The sequence below is a fragment of the Platalea leucorodia genome (genome assembly GCF_965183815.1).
Source record: "Platalea leucorodia genome assembly, chromosome: Z".
NCBI classification, from domain to species: Eukaryota; Metazoa; Chordata; class Aves; order Pelecaniformes; family Threskiornithidae; genus Platalea; species Platalea leucorodia.
The window spans coordinates 46,303,019-46,320,682 of record NC_138858.1 but is presented as its reverse complement, the minus strand read 5'-3'; the positions used below and the strand labels follow the sequence as shown (position 1 = coordinate 46,320,682).

Below are 17,664 nucleotides of genomic sequence, written 5' to 3'. Positions count from 1 at the left end.
TTATGGTAACTATCTGAAGGCACATTTACCTTCCTTCTTAATCTGGAGCCTCACTCTATTTAGCAATGCTTGCATTAGCAACAAAAGGCCATACAAGCCCAGATACAGGGCCAGGGCTGCCACCTCTTTGCCGTTTTTTAGGTTGTTTGATGGTAGTGTTTTATTTTCTGTTCATTTTCTCAAGTTGCTACAATGCATGATGGATCACAAAGTTGTTGTGAGGGAAATCAATGTTCAAGTTCATGCTCATGTTAATACTGCTGAGACAGACTGGAACAGCTGTAGCAAGCAAAATAAACTACTGCTGTGCTCAATATTAAAAAAAAAAAAGGTAAGAAAAGTAGATTGCTCTGAAAGAACAAAAGTTTGGTGATATTTGCAAATGTGTGGAATGTTTTACTTCCCATATAGTTTTAACAGTACTGGCTATGAACAAGCTTACAATGTATTTAGTTTCTGTGTGTCTTGTGCGAGAGCCTTATCCAGCTATGGGTTCTTTCCCTTACACAATGGAAAAGGCAAAAAAGCAAGCTGGTTTCCTTTGCTGGCCTTTGCAGAAAAACCAGTGAAATGAACCGTTACTCTTTTATGAACAGGATCCCTTAATAACTAGATCTGTGAGCATAACTACGTTAGAACTCATTGCGGTATCTCGGCGCATTCTTGGACAACTTCCTAACTCTTGCTGCATTTGAAAGAAGTTGCTGAGTGTCCCATAATTCAGGTATTGACACTGTGTGCCTGGAAAGGGGAAGGTCAGAAAATGTAGTGAGTTAAAGAGGAATTGTACTCTTTGGACTGAAGCCACTGTTAAGGCAGGCTCTTACTTTAGATTCTGAGCACAGGAACTTTAAAAAATAAATTAATTACCACATTTAATTATTCTTGTTAATGTCCATTAACTAATGACTTTCAGCTGCTTCTCTCCTGCTGCAAAAGCAGAAATGGGGTCATTCTTTTTCCTAGGTTTGTAAATTAGCATTGAACCACTGTGCAATGGAAAGACTACACATACTCGAAAAAAGTATTTATTTTTACAAGAGTATTTGATGTAAAACAATAGCATACAAAGTAAATATGTTCACAAATTTCTGTGTTTAATTAAGATGTCTTCTGATCAGTGGAGCAGTACGTTCCTAGGAAAAACAAGCTACACTTGATATATCACTGTGCAAAAGGAGCAGCACAGGGGTATGGAAGACATATTCAGAGAATGGAAGGTCTGACATTTCTGGTAAAAGTTAACCTAAACAAGACAGAGAGAGAATGCTGCTCTTTGTTTTTCCTTCAGCCCCATCCCATCAACAGGATGATGGCTGGTCACTTTTCACAGATGAGTTCTGCTTCCAATTAATTTCCCCAGCCCCACCCCAGCTCCCGCTAATTTTATATTGGCTTTTTAATTTGGCATAGAAATTACAAACAAAGTTTTAAGTACTGAATACAGTTTCATCAAATTTCAGAGATTACTAGTGTTGGCCAGATTACTGGGGTGCGTACAATCGTTCAAATCAAGAGTCCTTGGCATCTGCAAACTGGAACAGTTGTATCACCAAAGAGCAAGGATAAACCCCAAATTTCTTGTATTAAAGAACTACCTAAAGCCACAGTAACGTGTGTGTGTGTGTGTGTGTGTGTGTGTGTGTGTTTGGTTTGTTTTGTACACGTGCATTCTTAGTTACAGTAAGCCTCTGGAAGACATAAATACTGAGAGGTAAATGTTTCTGTCAGCTGATTGTTTTAGCAGTCACATAATCCTTCCTTTGATGTCTTGGGTCAATGAAATCCTAGTACCATCGTGGTTTAGTAGAAGATATATTAAAAGAGTTTCTCTGTGATCTTTCCTGCAACAGAAACAGCAGTAGAAGTTATTACTCTGTCACGATAAAGGAGTATCTGTGCATTCTGGACGGCCCCAGCTTTCCAAATGGAGTTATTTTTCAGGTTACTGGTTGAGCATAACTGTGGTTACAGAGTTAACAATGATCTCTTTAGATTTCTAGGGCTACCACAACAAGGTCTGAAGAAAAGAGGGAAGATCCACAGAACGAGCACATTCTCTTGGTTATTAGCAGGTTACTCTGAAAATAATGCTGGAGGTCAGTTACCAGAGCAATACTGTGTGATGTGCTACATAGCCACATACCTTCTTGTCTTAAGCCAACAGTTCTCTAAACAGTACTGAGGTAGCTTTTCCACCTTAGGCCATTTAGTGTTTAACATCAGGACATCGTAATGTATACTAATTCATTTTTTGAGAGAAAACAGTAACAACATTTCTCAAAGGCTCTTAGAAAAGGTACATCTTTTTTTGCTCTAGGGCTCGACTCCTGTTCCTGCTGAACTGAGCCAGTGTGTAAAATCAGAACTGATATCAGCTCAGTAGGCACCGGAGGACGGGTCCATCAACAGCCTGGAACAACAGCAGCAGCCGTAAGTGGCAGCTCCAGTCCGAAAACAACATTTCCTGCAAACGACACACAGTGCTAAGCTGCAACTGCAGAGAGATCATGACAGCATCCATTAAAGCGAAGACTATGAAACAAAGCTTTATAGACAATTCCAGTTTAAAGTCACAAACATTTATTTCCTCTGACCTTTAGAAAAGCATGGTAACCAAATTACTGTAGGTGATGCCTTAGGTTTGCAGTCTGAGAATTTAAGGAGTGCTGTTTACTCTCAACTAAAACCAAGAGTCTTTGGTCCTCCCCAAGTCACCTCTGCCTCTTATCCTCGATATACTGCATCTCACACACGCGCATTCATCGTAAATCTCCCATTCAGCAGCAAGGTATCTCAGCCAGCAAACGCTCTCCGCCCTGCACAGGCTGACATAAAGCCAAGTCTCCTCTCCCCTTCTCTTCAGGTGCAGAACTTAGCCACTGTGAACAAAGAGGGAAACAATCACTGTTCACCAATCAGCTAAGCTCTGCACCTCGCCAGAGAGGTCTCCGTCTCCGTATAGATAATTATTGGATGAGGTTCTTCTGCGATGTGTCTGCTCCTTTCCTCTTTTTTTTTTTTTTTTTTTAATGGACGGAGAGGATTCCACGCTGTGCACAGATCGGATAGTTATGGTGAGTTTCATACTAGCAGCTGCGGTCATGGCTATGTGGTAATCCCTGGCAATGTGATTTTAATCTTAAGTCACAAATCATCATGCCAGGAACCCAAACAGCCACAACATTAAAAGAAAGCTGTGCAGTCACACAGAGTGTTGTTCTCCTAACCGTATCTTTAGATTTTATGTAATAGCTCACCATGCACTTCCAGTCTGTCTGAAAAGTCAAACAGGTGATTCTGGACTACTGCTAACACATACGTACCATGTAATTTTCCTTTGCTAAATACTTACCACCAGAAGCTTGTAGAAATTTTGGTTTTTATTTTATTATTGAAGGAACTATAGGAAGACAGTTCCAAGTACAGCAGTACCAGAACAAACTGCATCTCCGTGTTTCTGGCCTTCAGACACCTGAAGGCATCTACCAGATTAAAAATTGTTGAACGTAACTCAAATTCCTCTGGGTCCTCGGTAACTGGGAGCACACAAGCAAGTGTCTTAGCCCTACTTGTTTTAGAAGGCAAACCTCCTACCGCATAACTGATATGCTGGCACTCTACAGTCTGATCCACTTTTCCCAAAAAGTTTTCTTGGCAGGCACAGTTCTGGTCTATACAGAAGAACAACATGGCTGTTCATAAACAAACTTGCTTTCATGGTATCTATCTGCTGTATTTCATATAAATGAAATAACGACACATTCAAGTGGAACTTGCTATCAAGTGCTGCTACATGTACAGGCTTGAACAGGAGAAAATTAAGATTTCTGCTCAGTACCTATTAGAAAGTGATGATTTTGCTAAATTAGATGCCTGAATTTTGATACCACAAATCAACTGTAAAGTTATGTGAACAACCAAGGCAACCAGTCTGTCAGATGAGTTATATCATTAAGCAAAAATCTGAGGTATGCTGTACTGGAAGAGACCTTCATACCAATCCCAATTGGCTATGTGTTAACCATGCATGTACAAACACTGTAAGGTTACCTCTAGCTACTCAAACAAACTGAGAAATGGAGAATATCTTCGCAAATTACCAGTTTACAGCCTGCAGCAATCTTTATTTCATGAATATTTCTTGCAATTCTGCTTTTTCTCTGGTGATTCCTCCCCATTAATTTCAGAAACAAGCTAGATTATATATGATATTAAGCAGCTTCTTCATGTTAAGGCTACTCTTCTTACCTCATGAACAGTCTTCAAAGGCCTCACTACACTTAACACAAAAACATTTGAATTATCAGCTTGTTCTCACATGATTCAGATTTGCTTCCAAGTGCACAGCTTCGTACTTCCACTGTGGGCTCAGATTCTTTTCAAAGACTGTTCTGCCTATCAAGTCAACATGCAGCTTCGTTAAACGGAAATGCTCCTTGCACAATTGCAATTTCTGTAAGCAGAGTTAAGAATACAAAATGGGAAACAACTGCAGGTGGAGCCTGGCCTTCTCTGGCCATTCCGACATACAGTTGCCTCTTGTACAGTTCATTACAAAGTTTACAACAAAGCCATGCTCCATGCTCTCCAGCTAGTGCCTACATGTATCTAACTCACTGCTCCAGCAGCTGGGCTTAAAAAAAGAAAAAAAAAGAAAAAAAAAAAAAGGCAAGGTATTTAAAAAGAGTTACTTCTCAAGCTAAGCAGCCACAAACTGTATGGTACGTCAAAGCTTACTACGTTTAGTCAGCTCTGCATATTCTTTCCGTATGAGAAAAAAATCAGGGTGTTTAATTTAAAAAGAAAAATCACCTCTTCAGAATAACATCTCTGCCACCACTTTGGCTGAGGACGCATCCATATGTTCTCGTGCTGCAGAAAAGCACTTATGTGCAAGTTCTTGTTGTTTCACATCTTCATTCACCATTAATTCACCATAGAGATACACACCCATTGCCTGAAAGAGGAACATAACACACAGACATCCTATCACCAGTAATGACCAGTTAGCTGGTTTTCATTCCATTGACCTCCTAGTACTCATTTAATTAAAAACAAAAAAAATCAAAACAGACAACCCAAAACAGAGAAAATACCATATCTTCTATAACACCTGCCCTCCCTCCCCCAAAACAGTTTTCTCTGGATCTCTTTAGCCTAAGGATGATTGTCTATATGTTGTATTGAGTGTGCAAGAACAGAATATTAGTATGAGGTGTATGTTGTATCAGTTATAATGCTTTCTCACTCCATTTGTCTTGCCACTTTTCAAGTTGAAATCTGTTTTCTTTTATCCACTCCCTGAAATATTTCCAAATGCCCCTTAAGAAAACAGGTTGTCCTTCCTTCAACAGGATACACATTTTCTTTCCAGTTGGGATGTTTACACACATGCACACACGCGAATAAAGAGGACATCAACGGGAACAGTCCACTCTAAAATTCCCATTTGGCAATTCTGTAAGCGGACATCAACTGAATGCTGTTAGGTCTGTGTTTCAGACTCTTCTCTTTACATCTGAGATACAGCTGAACATGCACAAATTCTGGTTTGGTAAGAAGGCAGGCTTTTCCTAACTACTCATTCTGGACATAGCAGCTATCAAGAAAGATCTGGGCCCATTCAACGGCAGGTAGCAAAGCACTGGCTAACTTAACAGGAAACACACTGGGGAATGCCATTTTTTTCTGATTATACCATTTTTTCACTTAATTACAGGAATTCAGTAAGTGTTAAGCTACACTTATCAAAATAGGATTATACGTGCGACAAAATATTAGCAGCTTAGCACACTGACTTTTACAGTTGTACTTAATGTTTGGACAGTTGCAGGAGAGAAAAAATTTGGACAGCATTGAAAAAACCCAATTTTTAATACCGTTGCTCACAATTTCTAGCATTGGCTGGTAAGCCTTAAAAAAATTAGCTTCAACAAGAAGGGAAATTTAAAGTTTAACAAAGAATGAAATTAAAGGAAAAAGTCCCAGAGTGGCAGAAACCTGCCAGGCTCCTCGCCAGTCCCCTAAGCGTGCTCTCATACATCCAGAGACACAAAAACTCAGCTTTCCAGGGTCTGCAGCCGCACCAGGGTCTGGCAGCCACACCAGGCATGCACACGGCCTTGGAGCTGGGCTCCAGTCGCTTTCATAGAGAATTTCAAAATGTTGGAGTTTTGTTACAGATAGGAATTACCTTCTCTACCCAGTGTTAATAATTTTCCCCCGAGCCTGAACATTAACATGCAGTAAACACACTGGGTTTTTGTAGTCCTGAAAAGGATTTAAATAGTCACATTTGCATTTTTCCTAGACTTTAAAAAAAGCCAAGTCTTTCATGATCATGCAACTGCTCTGATTTGAGTTGTAATCACTCCAGAAGCTGCTGGTGCCATAAACTGTATGCACTGCTGGAGTAAATGAAATTAAAGATATTGAAGATTACATTAAAAAATCATTGCAAAAACTATTTCCCTGCACTGCAGAAAATATTAGTCTTTATTTGGCATAGTACCTGTTCCAAACATAATGCAATTCAACATGTTTAGTTTTATGAACTCAACGATTTCCCGCCCCCACCCCTGACTTCTGCGGGTGGTTATCTCCACCCTTTCATAGGATTAAAATATGCACAATATATATAACTCCTTACTTTCATAAATAATGTTGGTTTATGCCTTTTTTTTTTTTTTTTTTTTAAATAAAGAGCTTGCCAGAAAGTCTGGGGCCTGTTTATTGGCTCAGATATAAAAAGGAGGTATACTTCAGATCTGGAAGAAAGAGCACGAGCAACTGCAGTAACTTTATTGTGCTGTTGTGACAAAATGTATTTGCCTGAAAGCACAAAAACCTCATTGGCTGTAAATGGCTTTGTTCATTGTCAATATAAAAGGTAAAGACACTAATATCTTGCCTAGACTTTGACACATCTTGCAACATCTTCTGGTTTTTACATACATTTTAAATATATAACAGTCATCCTAGGCAGTGAATGTCTTGATTTTATAGAGTTCATAGTGAATAAAAAGAAATAAAACCAAACTAGAAAGAACAAGGCAGCGGTACAATTAGAATTGTAAGTTCATAATGGCCTAAATAAATAAAAAGCCATAGAAAAGACATCATGCATGACCAGCCTTTTAAGACCTTCAAAATCTTCTGGTATAATTTCCCTAACAGTGGAGAGGCCTGCATTCTCTGGATGTGTATCGTTGTGCTCTGCTTCTCCTTCTGGATGTTGTCTTGAAAACTGAAGTCACCACAGCACTGACTGCTTTGCACCTAGCTCATATCTACATGCATTAACATTCACAGCCAGACTTGCCTTTGTCTTCCTGCAAAAGGAACCAATGCTGAGAAGTATCCTCCTAGCATCACTGCTACCTCTGGCTTGCATAAAATGCAAGGAGAGGATGGAATATATCCTATTTCACCACTTATGAGAAGATTAGCATGCTTAGGTGGGGTTGAATACCCCTAGGTGGCTTCCTTAAACTACAATGTTTAAGGGGCAAAAGAGGCAAAAACTGAATACACATTGAATTTTTTTACAAACTGCAGCAAGAAAATATATTAAAATAATTTTTTAGTTTCACACTAAGGGTGTCAAAAAGTTGATTATTTTGAAAATGCTAATTAAATGTAACTGACCTGATCTTCTCTGAGGAATTTCTCAACATCTCCATACCCAGGCACGTACTTGTGTTTAACAACAAGTTCACACCACCGATGACGAACCTTTGGGAAGAAAAAAAATATTGGGGGGGGGGGGGGGGAAGTGGGGGAAAAAAAAAAAGAAACTGTATTATATCTGTGTGAGTGTTGATAAACAATACATCTCTAACCAGCTTGGTTTTGTCATTGTTGTTGGGTTTGGGTTTTTTGGTGCGTTGGGTTTTTTTTTCCCCAGCAGCCAGGCAGATGCCTCTTGACACTGGCTGGTAAACCAGGCAGAGGTGCAGTGCTCCGCACATGTGAGCCCGGGCTTCGGAAAGCCTGAACACCCAACGACAAACTCCTGGTTCCAAGTTAGTAAACTAACCCAGATCTAGGCACAGATCTGCAGCATTTTCACTTCCGCTGTTTCCAGTCTTTACTTTTTTTCCTTGAAGTTAGGCTAGAGGTTATTTCTTTTATACTGTTGGAAGGGAGGAGTGGGAGGAGATTAGCACTGCGAACATCTGGAAGAGCCACAAGATATAATTGATAATTTCCCCTATGTAAGTGTATAATCCAAGTGATAAAAAGGCTTAAATAGAATTCTGTACCAATATTAAATCATGCCAAAAGGATAAGAGTTAGATATAAAACCATGAAACAGGAAACACAGTTTTGCCACCGTATCTTTGCCAGTAATAGATTTTAATCCCTTCGAAAGTGTTTAAAATCTGTCTACACTTAAAAAGCCAGGCTGTTCTACCAAATGCATATTGACAAAAACAGTTATTATCATACTGTAAGGAAAAGTATGGAAATTTTCAAGCAAATCACAACTGGAAAATATTTGTATTTAAGTAGTGTGAATATGAATTACATGTGAGGGTTTTTTTGTTGTTGTCTAAATTTCTGACTTTGTTCTTCGCCACTCTTGTGGCATAAGCATCATCTTACTCTCCAGCAAGGCTTCCTCAGTTGTAGGCAGTGATCAGCCTAACATTTTATATTCCATTAGTGGCTCAGCACTGATCCTAAAGGAAAACAGTTAAGTGCAGTAAAACCCTCCCACCCTCCCAATCCTTCTGTTTTAGCCTTTGCTCTTACCGTCTTTCAAAAGACAGGGCACCTAGTAACAATCACCTTTCACAGTAAGAGTAAAATGTGAGCAGTTCTGGTATTTTTCAAAACTAAGTCCAAATTGTCCTCGTATCAAGTAACTGAACGTGAACCTTTTTCTGAATGATAGATTTACTGATAACATTGAGAATGGATGCCAGAAAGGGAAGAAAAAAATTCACACTTAAGTATATTGTTGCTTTTGGAAATAAGGTATTTGAAAATACTTTCCTAGTCGTCCTAGTCCCTGCCAACTTTACATCTCAGGAAAAACTTTCACAGACATATGTAATTAGATGTTAATCCTATTAGCATAAGAAACAAGTGATACATGCTCACAGGTCCTGAAACAGTCCTTTTTGCGTACCTGGTATCTCTTTCCAGCTGACCTCTTATATGAAATAATTTGAACACAGCTTATGAATGAAATAAAATGCTGAAGGGTTTTGTGGCTATGTGGAGTTTGCACTCACTGCATGTACGCTACTGAACAGTTACAGTGCAATGCATGGAAGGGAATGAAAGCTGTCTCTTAAAGCGTTTTGCTGACAAAATAACAGCTGTTAAGATTCCTACAAGTGGAACCAGAGCTAAATCTACAAAAGTAAATAGCTTTCCAAGATTCAACTCACTTTGCTTTAGATGCCCATATCCATAATGTAGACCTTCAAAACCCTACCCAGCTGCTGCTTCTCCCTGGAGATACTAAACATTTCACCAGTAAATCTTCCCAGGCAATCCAGCTTTGTTACAGAGTGTTTCTCATAGCACCAAGCAGCTCCATGTCTGGACCAAACCTTCAAGGCCCCAAAATTAAGCACACACCTTTCTCATCTGTAGGGTGAGTTAACCAAACAGAATATAAACACATTTAAAAGGTTGTAGATCTTCATCCGACACACTTTATTCTCACCTTCTGTCATATATTAAAAAAAAAAAAAAAATTGTTATGTATTGTCATGGCATGTACGAGAAACATAAGGAGCAGAAAGGGACTGTGGTCCTCTCCTGTGATCGCTGCTCTTCTACATCTCATGGTCCAACAGTTACAGCACTTACCCAGGAGGTAAGCAATGAAGTCCCGTTTCTGCATTTGCTCAAGGTCTCAAACTATGCCTTCAGTGAGACTATTTCAACAGCAGATTATAAAGTATTCTGGGACGGGGCTCTCTTCGTATCTCCTGGTGAAGCTGTTTTTTCCCCTGCAGTTACTAAGATATTTATTGTTCCTAGAGGAGGAGGTCATAAGACTTTAGGGTCTAAATTTCTGAGTAGTTCTAATAAGACGCAGGGTCCTGGCTCGTGCAGCACACGAGCCAGCTCGTCCCCAACACGCCTTTCCTGGTGCGACCATAATAGCGGCATGGAGAGCAGAACAGAAGTCCTCCCTGTGAAGGCATTCATGGGGTCCTACTTCTTCACACACTAATGTTGTGTATGTCTGCCTTATGTGGCCTGATCATCCGAATCCCAGGGGCTTTGGAAATCATGGAACAATTAAGCTGTGCCCGTTTCCTTAAGTGTTCCTTCCTCCATAGGGTTCCTCCTCTTGGCAGCCAACCTCCTTTCAAATAGTTTAAAAGAAAAATATTTATTTGTTGAGTGAGATCTGGGACAGCACACACTTTTCTTTCTCTCTTTCGCTTTTTCCCCCTTTCTTTCCCAGGGTGAGTACAAATCCTGGCACGTTTCCAGATCTGAAATGCTGGCGCTTTGCCAGTTGGGGCAGGCGCAGCATGTCTGTTATCCTCAGATTACACGTTTGCCTCCTGTTTTCCAAAAAGCCCCACATGCTCTCGTGGCAAAGCAAACTGCAGAACCATTCACTGCTGAAGTGCCTGTGAAACCATCAGGGCAGTCGGCCCCGCTGGCTCTCCCGTGTCTCATACGGGACCCCAGTAAGCTGAGCACAGAAACCAAGGCTGGCTCCGAGGGCAAGAAGGGCAGGGGGTGACCTGCACAACACTGGCACCGAAACCTTCGCTACCACTTGGACTGAACATATATATCGGTTACTCTTCTGCCCCCTGCACCCTCCATGCAGCGCGGCGTGTAGACAGCCATGCAACATGAACTGCAGCTAAAGCAAACGCAGTCGTTTTGCAGATACATGCACTATAAAGAAATATTTTTTCTTGTATAATCCACGCCCTAGGCTGATACCACAAACATGAGAATCTTATTCACATAAGAGGAGGGCGGGAAAAAAAAAATTCAGTTCCCAACATCTCATCCAATGCTTAGAGCAGGAAAAGTAAAACGGGCCCCACAGCTTCACAGCCTAATGAATAAGTCATGTGAACAGGCACTTTTAACAAACCAGTCTCGAAAGAAAATTTTGAAAACTAAGTAGCTTGTGGTAGGACTGAGCTAACCATACCACATCCTGTGTATGCTCTTCTTGGCTTTTCTGTTCCTCCCAGGAGCAGATACTCAGTGGCGAAAACAAGAATTCATTAGTCCTCTCCAAATTTTCTCTCTGTACATTTCTCTGTGCTCTTCTGCACGGTTCAGAGATGCACACCATATGTCGTTTTGGCTGGCTACACCATAAACAATATAAACTAAACCTGAAAAGTAATTTACAGCAACCCTTCCTGTTACTGCTGGCAGAGAGCACATACGACTTTGGATCTAAAGCAACACCTGTAACCGCCCACCCACCCACACACGCTCTTACTGGTTTGGCAGCTGCAGCGACCCACGTGCCAAAGTCGGAAACGCAATTTATTTTCTCAGCCTCCGATTCCGGGCTGAGAGCTGTCCTTCCGAGCCCCTGACTGACGGCTGGTACTCCTGAGGATGGAGAGAGGTGGCTGGGGGAGCGATGGAGGTCTGCTGGGACCTCAGGTTCCTCGTGGATGGATCCTCATCGCCTGGAAATTGTGCTTTCCTCCCCCCCCGCTTTTGCAGCTGGTGCCGACATCTCCACTACCGCTTTTTAAACTAAACGAAGATTGTTATTGTGAGTTTTACAAGACACTACCCACACTAGTAGCATATTTCTGAGGCACAGTTCGGTGGCAGGAAGACACTGAGACACTCACTGTCGCAGGGAAGACATTTGGAAACCAGCTCTTACATTTTCATAAATATCAGCCACTACAAGATCTAACTATTGGCTAGCACCTAGATGAAATGCCTTGAAGGGATGCTACTGCCAGATAGCAGAGTCCCAAATTTAGGAGCAGCAGTTTATAAAAATAATTCCAGTGGTCTCATCTTCTAATTTCATTTTAAGAAAAATACACAGTACTGAACAATATTATTTGCAACTCAAACATTACCTGTATTTTGACAGTGCAAGGAAGATGCTGAGAAACCAAAATTATGCTGTCTTAGTCTGTTTTCAGGGAATGCAAGCTGTTGCGTGAGATTATTTAACTGAAATAAATACTTATATAAAATATACTAATAATCCAGCTTTAAGACAGTCCCTTTGTTTTAGCAACCTGGGCCAAGACCTTTTGGGAAACGAAGTGAAGCTGAACGACTAAACCCGTCTAAGGCACCAAATACGTGGCTTGACATTCAAAAGAAAACCTCCAAGTGCCATACCCAAGAAACAATATTTTTAAACTATTTGGAACAGGTCTTAAATTAAAGTTTGTTTGTTTGTTGTTTTTTTTTTTCCTTTACTGACCCAGGTGATAAATTTCTTTGCCTGATACATATCATTCTTCCCTGCCTCACACAAACGATCAGATACGCCTAAAACAAACATCCTCACGGAAAGCTTTAAATGTTATATTGTAATGATCAAGCTTGCTAATGTTCTCAATCCTATGTATGCAAGCAAAAAATAAATATTTTACTTCTGAGGTCTACAAATAAGATTTAGAAAGCAAGTTATTTAAACCATGCCTTTATTAAAAGGAGGAAAAAAAGCTAGAGTTTACTAAGCCTTCGGTCTGCAGAATGGGAGACTAGCTTCAGGGAAAATGAGTACATTTTGCTAATAGCTGGATCCAATTTAAAAGGCGCCATGAGAGAACAAATCTAAATCACTGAACAAAGGCAACATACTTAGAGATCTTAGAAAACAGGGCAATTTGAAATACAGTAAGAGCTACTGTCCAACAAAATGGAACCTTTATTAAAGGTAAGAGGCATATGTGATCTTTATAAAGCACAGGTTCAGGCTCTATTGAAAGAAATTATCTGAACAACTTGAATCTCAAATGTTAATTAAAGAGTCTCACAGGCCAGACTCCGGTCTAATTTGTAGAGGAAACAATACAAAGAAACTTTTTCAAATAACCAGGCTACACTACTACAGATCAGTTTTAATTAACAAGAAGGAAGCTGGTATCTCCAGAGCACCGGAATGCTGTTCTGTTCCATCTGAAAGCATTTATCTCCAGTCTTTTCCTATCTACACATAAATTGGATTCAAATATTAGATAATTCTCCTAGATAATTAAGGAACAATGCCACATGTTACAGGGCAATATTTGAACTTAAAAACAGGTTTTACAATTGCTTAACATGGAAGAATTACAGTTTAAGAATTGCCAATTTTACAGTGCATTTAATGATCCAATTTTTTCCCTCTATCTTAGCTGAAATAGTTACTCTTTAATGCATCAGCCAGGCTGCATCAGTGACTTTTCATTCTATATAGTCAGCATTTCACATGAGCATTCCCATTTTATGCCACAGTATATGCATGCTTTAGCCTGCAAATTTGGTTTCATGAACATTTACCCAAGTAAGAAGATCAGGGATGCTGAAGCAGCTCAGAAGGACCAATGAAACAGCCATATGTGTTACAACTGTGCTGACAGAGTTTCAGTTTGGCAATCTGGAAAAATGTACTCAATAGCCAAAAACCTACTGGATGCAAGCAGAATGGACTCATCATTCTGACAAGGATTCTGTAATTGCAATTATTGTGTATGCCAAGGGTGTCAGGAAACTGAGCAAAGGAGCTGTCTAACAGCTTAAATGAGCTTGTATTTTGGACCAAGAACTCCTGGACTTTTCATAGCCCAAGTTATCTCTCAGGTCTTGTAGCACTTGCTCTGACAACACTGCAGGGCCAAAGAAACCATGGGCCAGATACAGTGTCACAGCAGCAGGCATCTTTGATGGCAACCTTTTTTCCCCCAAGACCCTTACAGTGTCAAGCTTCAATTAATGCTGTTTCTTACCGTGCAATGCTGTTTCTCAGAATTAAACACTTAATTTTCCAGACCTATGGTCAAAATTATACTAACTTTTCAAATTTAAAAAATGGCTTTTGGTAGCCTTATTCATGCTGCATTTTATTTTGAGTACTGGGAGGAATTGCTGTTCAGTGGGGACAAGGGTGGCTGGACCTGAGGGTGACTGAGCTCACTGAGCCCCATCATGCTCTGTGTTGGACATCATTGATTGTACTGGCAGCGCCATGCCCATTCCTGCCACCTCAGACAACCTCCTTTACCTCTGTACATCCCACAGCGTAAGCATCTTAGCCCACTGACAACCCAGCAAAATGCAGCACAGTCATTCAGGAAACCCTAAGGTAATAATGGGCTGGCTAATCAAAACAATTTTTGACAGGAGCTAATTGTCATTTTGAGGAGAACTATGTAGAGGTCTAAGTACTTTAAAACCTGGAGTATGAACTGGTCATTAAAAAACAACTTAAAATCTAATTTTAGCAGAATACCAGACTTTAGATTTTGGTAATATTGGTAGCAATATCCTACTTCCTTAATTCATTTTACTCCTTCTGATTTGTATTTCTGCATAGATTAAGCAATTGCACACTATGAGGGATGCTGGCAACAGGGCAGAAGGACGTGCAAGCCCTCTCTCTCCTTCCTCCACGCAGCACCACTGATGGAGTGCTATGGGGAGAGCTCATGCAGCAACTGCCTCCATTTAGTAATGGAAAAGGGAGGTGTTGTACAATCAAGCTTTTAAAAAACAAATTCTGTTGTTTGGTCAACGGCAGACTGTGGGACACCTGGCAGCACTTGAACCTGGAACAGCGCAAGTGTGCCAGCAGGTCAGGCAGTGTGCTCCCATAGCTGTGCAAGCCTCAATGAGCAATAGGTGCAGGCTTGAAACTTCTCACCTTTATAAACGTAATTTATAGGCATGTATTTCCTTCTCATCCTTTCCCCTCCCCTCCAATTGCATGCTCCTGTTTTAGCATTCACCCAGTTCTATGTAATGCAATTGAACCTTACTGTTAAAAAGCTTCTGTGGTACCGCAGCCTTGCTTAAGAGCAACCTGATCAGATCGCTCTTCTCCAGCTCCCACAGACCATAAACACAACTCCACTTCCACCTCCAAATAAAACACCTGTTGCTCCACAGCCAGTGTGGAGGCTCTTTCCCACATAAGCCCAGAAGCCCCGGAGTCACCAAACATGCTGCTTAGGAAAGTCCAAGCAGAGCGGAGGGCATCCCTGCTGCTCTCTGTGATCAGAAGGGCATGGCGACCAAAGGGCAGCATTTCAGGACAAGATTCATTCCTGGCAATGAAGCACATGCTGAGGACTTGTTTGGAAAAGACAAATGCCCTTTTTTCCCCGCTTCAGGTTCACAAACAGAGCTCCCAATTAGAGACCAGACAGTTTTCTCCCTATGTGGGCCCCATCTGTGATCAATGACATCTCCGTTGGTAGAAGAAAATTTTCCAGAAGTCAGAAAAAGCAAGAGACTAAGAAGCCATGTCTAATCCTTCTTCAAAGGTGGCACAGGCGGTGTCTCTTGTCTGGTGTCAAAGCTGTCACTGTGAATAAGTGACTCAGTTAGGATGCCCAATTCTGTAATCCCAGTGCTCCTCAGCCTGCCCCTCCTCGCCCCGTCTAACAGGAGACAGATACACAACAGGACCTAGCCTCCAGTTTTCGTTCTTCTTTTACAGCTGGCCAACAAAGCGATGATAGGACAGTGACCTGCAGCACGGTTAGATGAGAAGAGGGCCACCAGCACCAAGGTAGCGTGACGGCTTCAACAAGGTCTGCTGGCAGAGCACATCCCCGCTGTGCCCAAAGGCTTTTGTCACCGCGTTCCCATTTGTGCCGCCACCATCTCCATGCTGGGGGGAGCGGCTCCTATATCATAGTGTATGTGAGGTAAGGAATGTTTAACACAGCATGTGAACTCACTTAATTTGAAAAACAGAGGTTTTTAAAAATAAGCCTTAATTAAAAACATAAATACACTACTTATACGGGAACCAAATGCTTCGCCTTTCCCCTGCCTTTTCAGTGTTGCCTGTTCAGCACACTGGAGCATTAGTGCCATTTGCAGCTTGCAGCAAGATGGGGATGGCAGAAAAGATGTCATCTGTCGTATGCCTTTTTAAAAATTTCACCGGAGATGTGTGCTGAGCTTCACTTTGCTGTGGTGCTGCTGACTCTCAGCAGCAGGGCTGCCTTCTGGCCGGCAGCAGAAGAAAGGCTTCCACCGCCCCACAAACCTCCCTGCGCCCCTGGCACTGGGAGACGTGCTGGTGTCCCAGCGGGACTCTGCACCAGGACAGGGTGGGTCCCAGTCCACTGCCCGTGGCGCTAGCCCTGCACCCCTGCCCGACCCTACAGCGCCTCGCGCCTCCCCGTCCCTGCCGGAGGGCTGGCGGGTGCTCCCGGGGCTTTGCTCCCACCCGCCCTCCGTCCCCACTTGTCCCTTCTCGCAGCTGGGTGCTCTGGTGAGGATGGCTGCACGTGTGAAGGCACAGGCCATGGGCGAGCAAGGAGAGGGTGCTGGGGGACTGGGAGATCCTGTACCTCAGAGGGAGGGGAAGGAAGACCGGGTCCAGCCTCAGGTACAACCAACCTCACACTGCAGCCTCCACCAAGAAGTACTGCAGACACAAGCCCCAGACCTTCAGCAAGGTAAGACTGGCTTGGGCATATGTGTATGTTCCCAGCTGACACCTTATTCAAAATGCATCACCACAACTGCCTCTCCACCTCATATACAACCCCATCCACATTTCCTCTGACACTCTACTGAAACGCCTATCTACAATAATGGCTAGAGTATCTCTGGTATCACCCTAATTTTTTTTTTTATATCAACATCAGGAGTGATTCAAATACTTCCCATCACCACTGTCTCTCTTGGCTGTCTCTGGACCGAGTCTGCCTAGTATTTTTACCCATACAGTGTTTGTATATGTATTTCAACACAAGCTATTCATACATGCACATAAAAGCATGCTGGGCTTATAAAACCAAATGTTGTAGTGGGAAAAAGCACATAAACACCCATACATCTGAAGCAGAAATCCAACTCTGAAGAGCTTGAGATCAAGCACACCAACCGTCTGTTACCAATTATTATTAAATTATAACTCCTGTTCACCAAAAGGAAAGGCTGCTGCAAGTATCAAGGCAACAGCAAGCTATCCCCTTTGCTTACGCCCCTCTCTCCATCCCTCTACTTCTACCTCCTCCCTCTTGCAACTAGAGGCAAAAAAAGCGCCTTCCTTTTATCTTGGTCTCCCACAGTGGCTGTGGTCCAAACATTTGTAATTTCCAGGCAAGATTACTGTCATAGACAGAATCTGGAGCTCCATATGAAAATCAGACTCAAATTCCAGGCAATGAACAATGTGGCTGCCTGGCTTTTCCACAGCTTAGGTCACAGACAGCCTACCGAGCCCATGCTCACATCCTTCCAATTTTGCATAATTTAAAACTTTGCTTCCAATTTTCAAAACAATTAAACACAAGATTTTGACTCTAAAGACAAAGACCTTTCACATCACACTCACAGACACTCCTTTCCTCAACCCCCAGCAAAAATTCTTAAGCAAATTATATATTGATTTTATAAACTCAGAAGAAACATGCTCATTCCTGAAATAAGAACATCTAGATTTTACTCCATGTTTCAGATTTTTGAGTCATCTTCTCCTCTTTTATTCCCTGCCCCCAAGAACAC

General features: G+C 41.7%; 1 protein-coding gene across 1 annotated transcript in view; it reads right to left on the bottom strand.

Moving 5' to 3' along the window:
• Positions 1-1,399: 1,399 nt before the first annotated feature.
• Positions 1,400-17,664, bottom strand: part of AOPEP (aminopeptidase O (putative)) — a gene marked incomplete at its 5' end in the record, with an annotated part of 190,019 nt that continues 173,754 nt past the window's right edge. The window contains 3 exon segments of the mRNA XM_082335586.1: positions 1,400-1,844; positions 4,816-4,960; positions 7,651-7,737. Of these exon segments, the coding sequence (XP_082191712.1) occupies positions 4,820-4,960; positions 7,651-7,737 (228 nt within the window). The 3' untranslated portion in view covers positions 1,400-1,844; positions 4,816-4,819.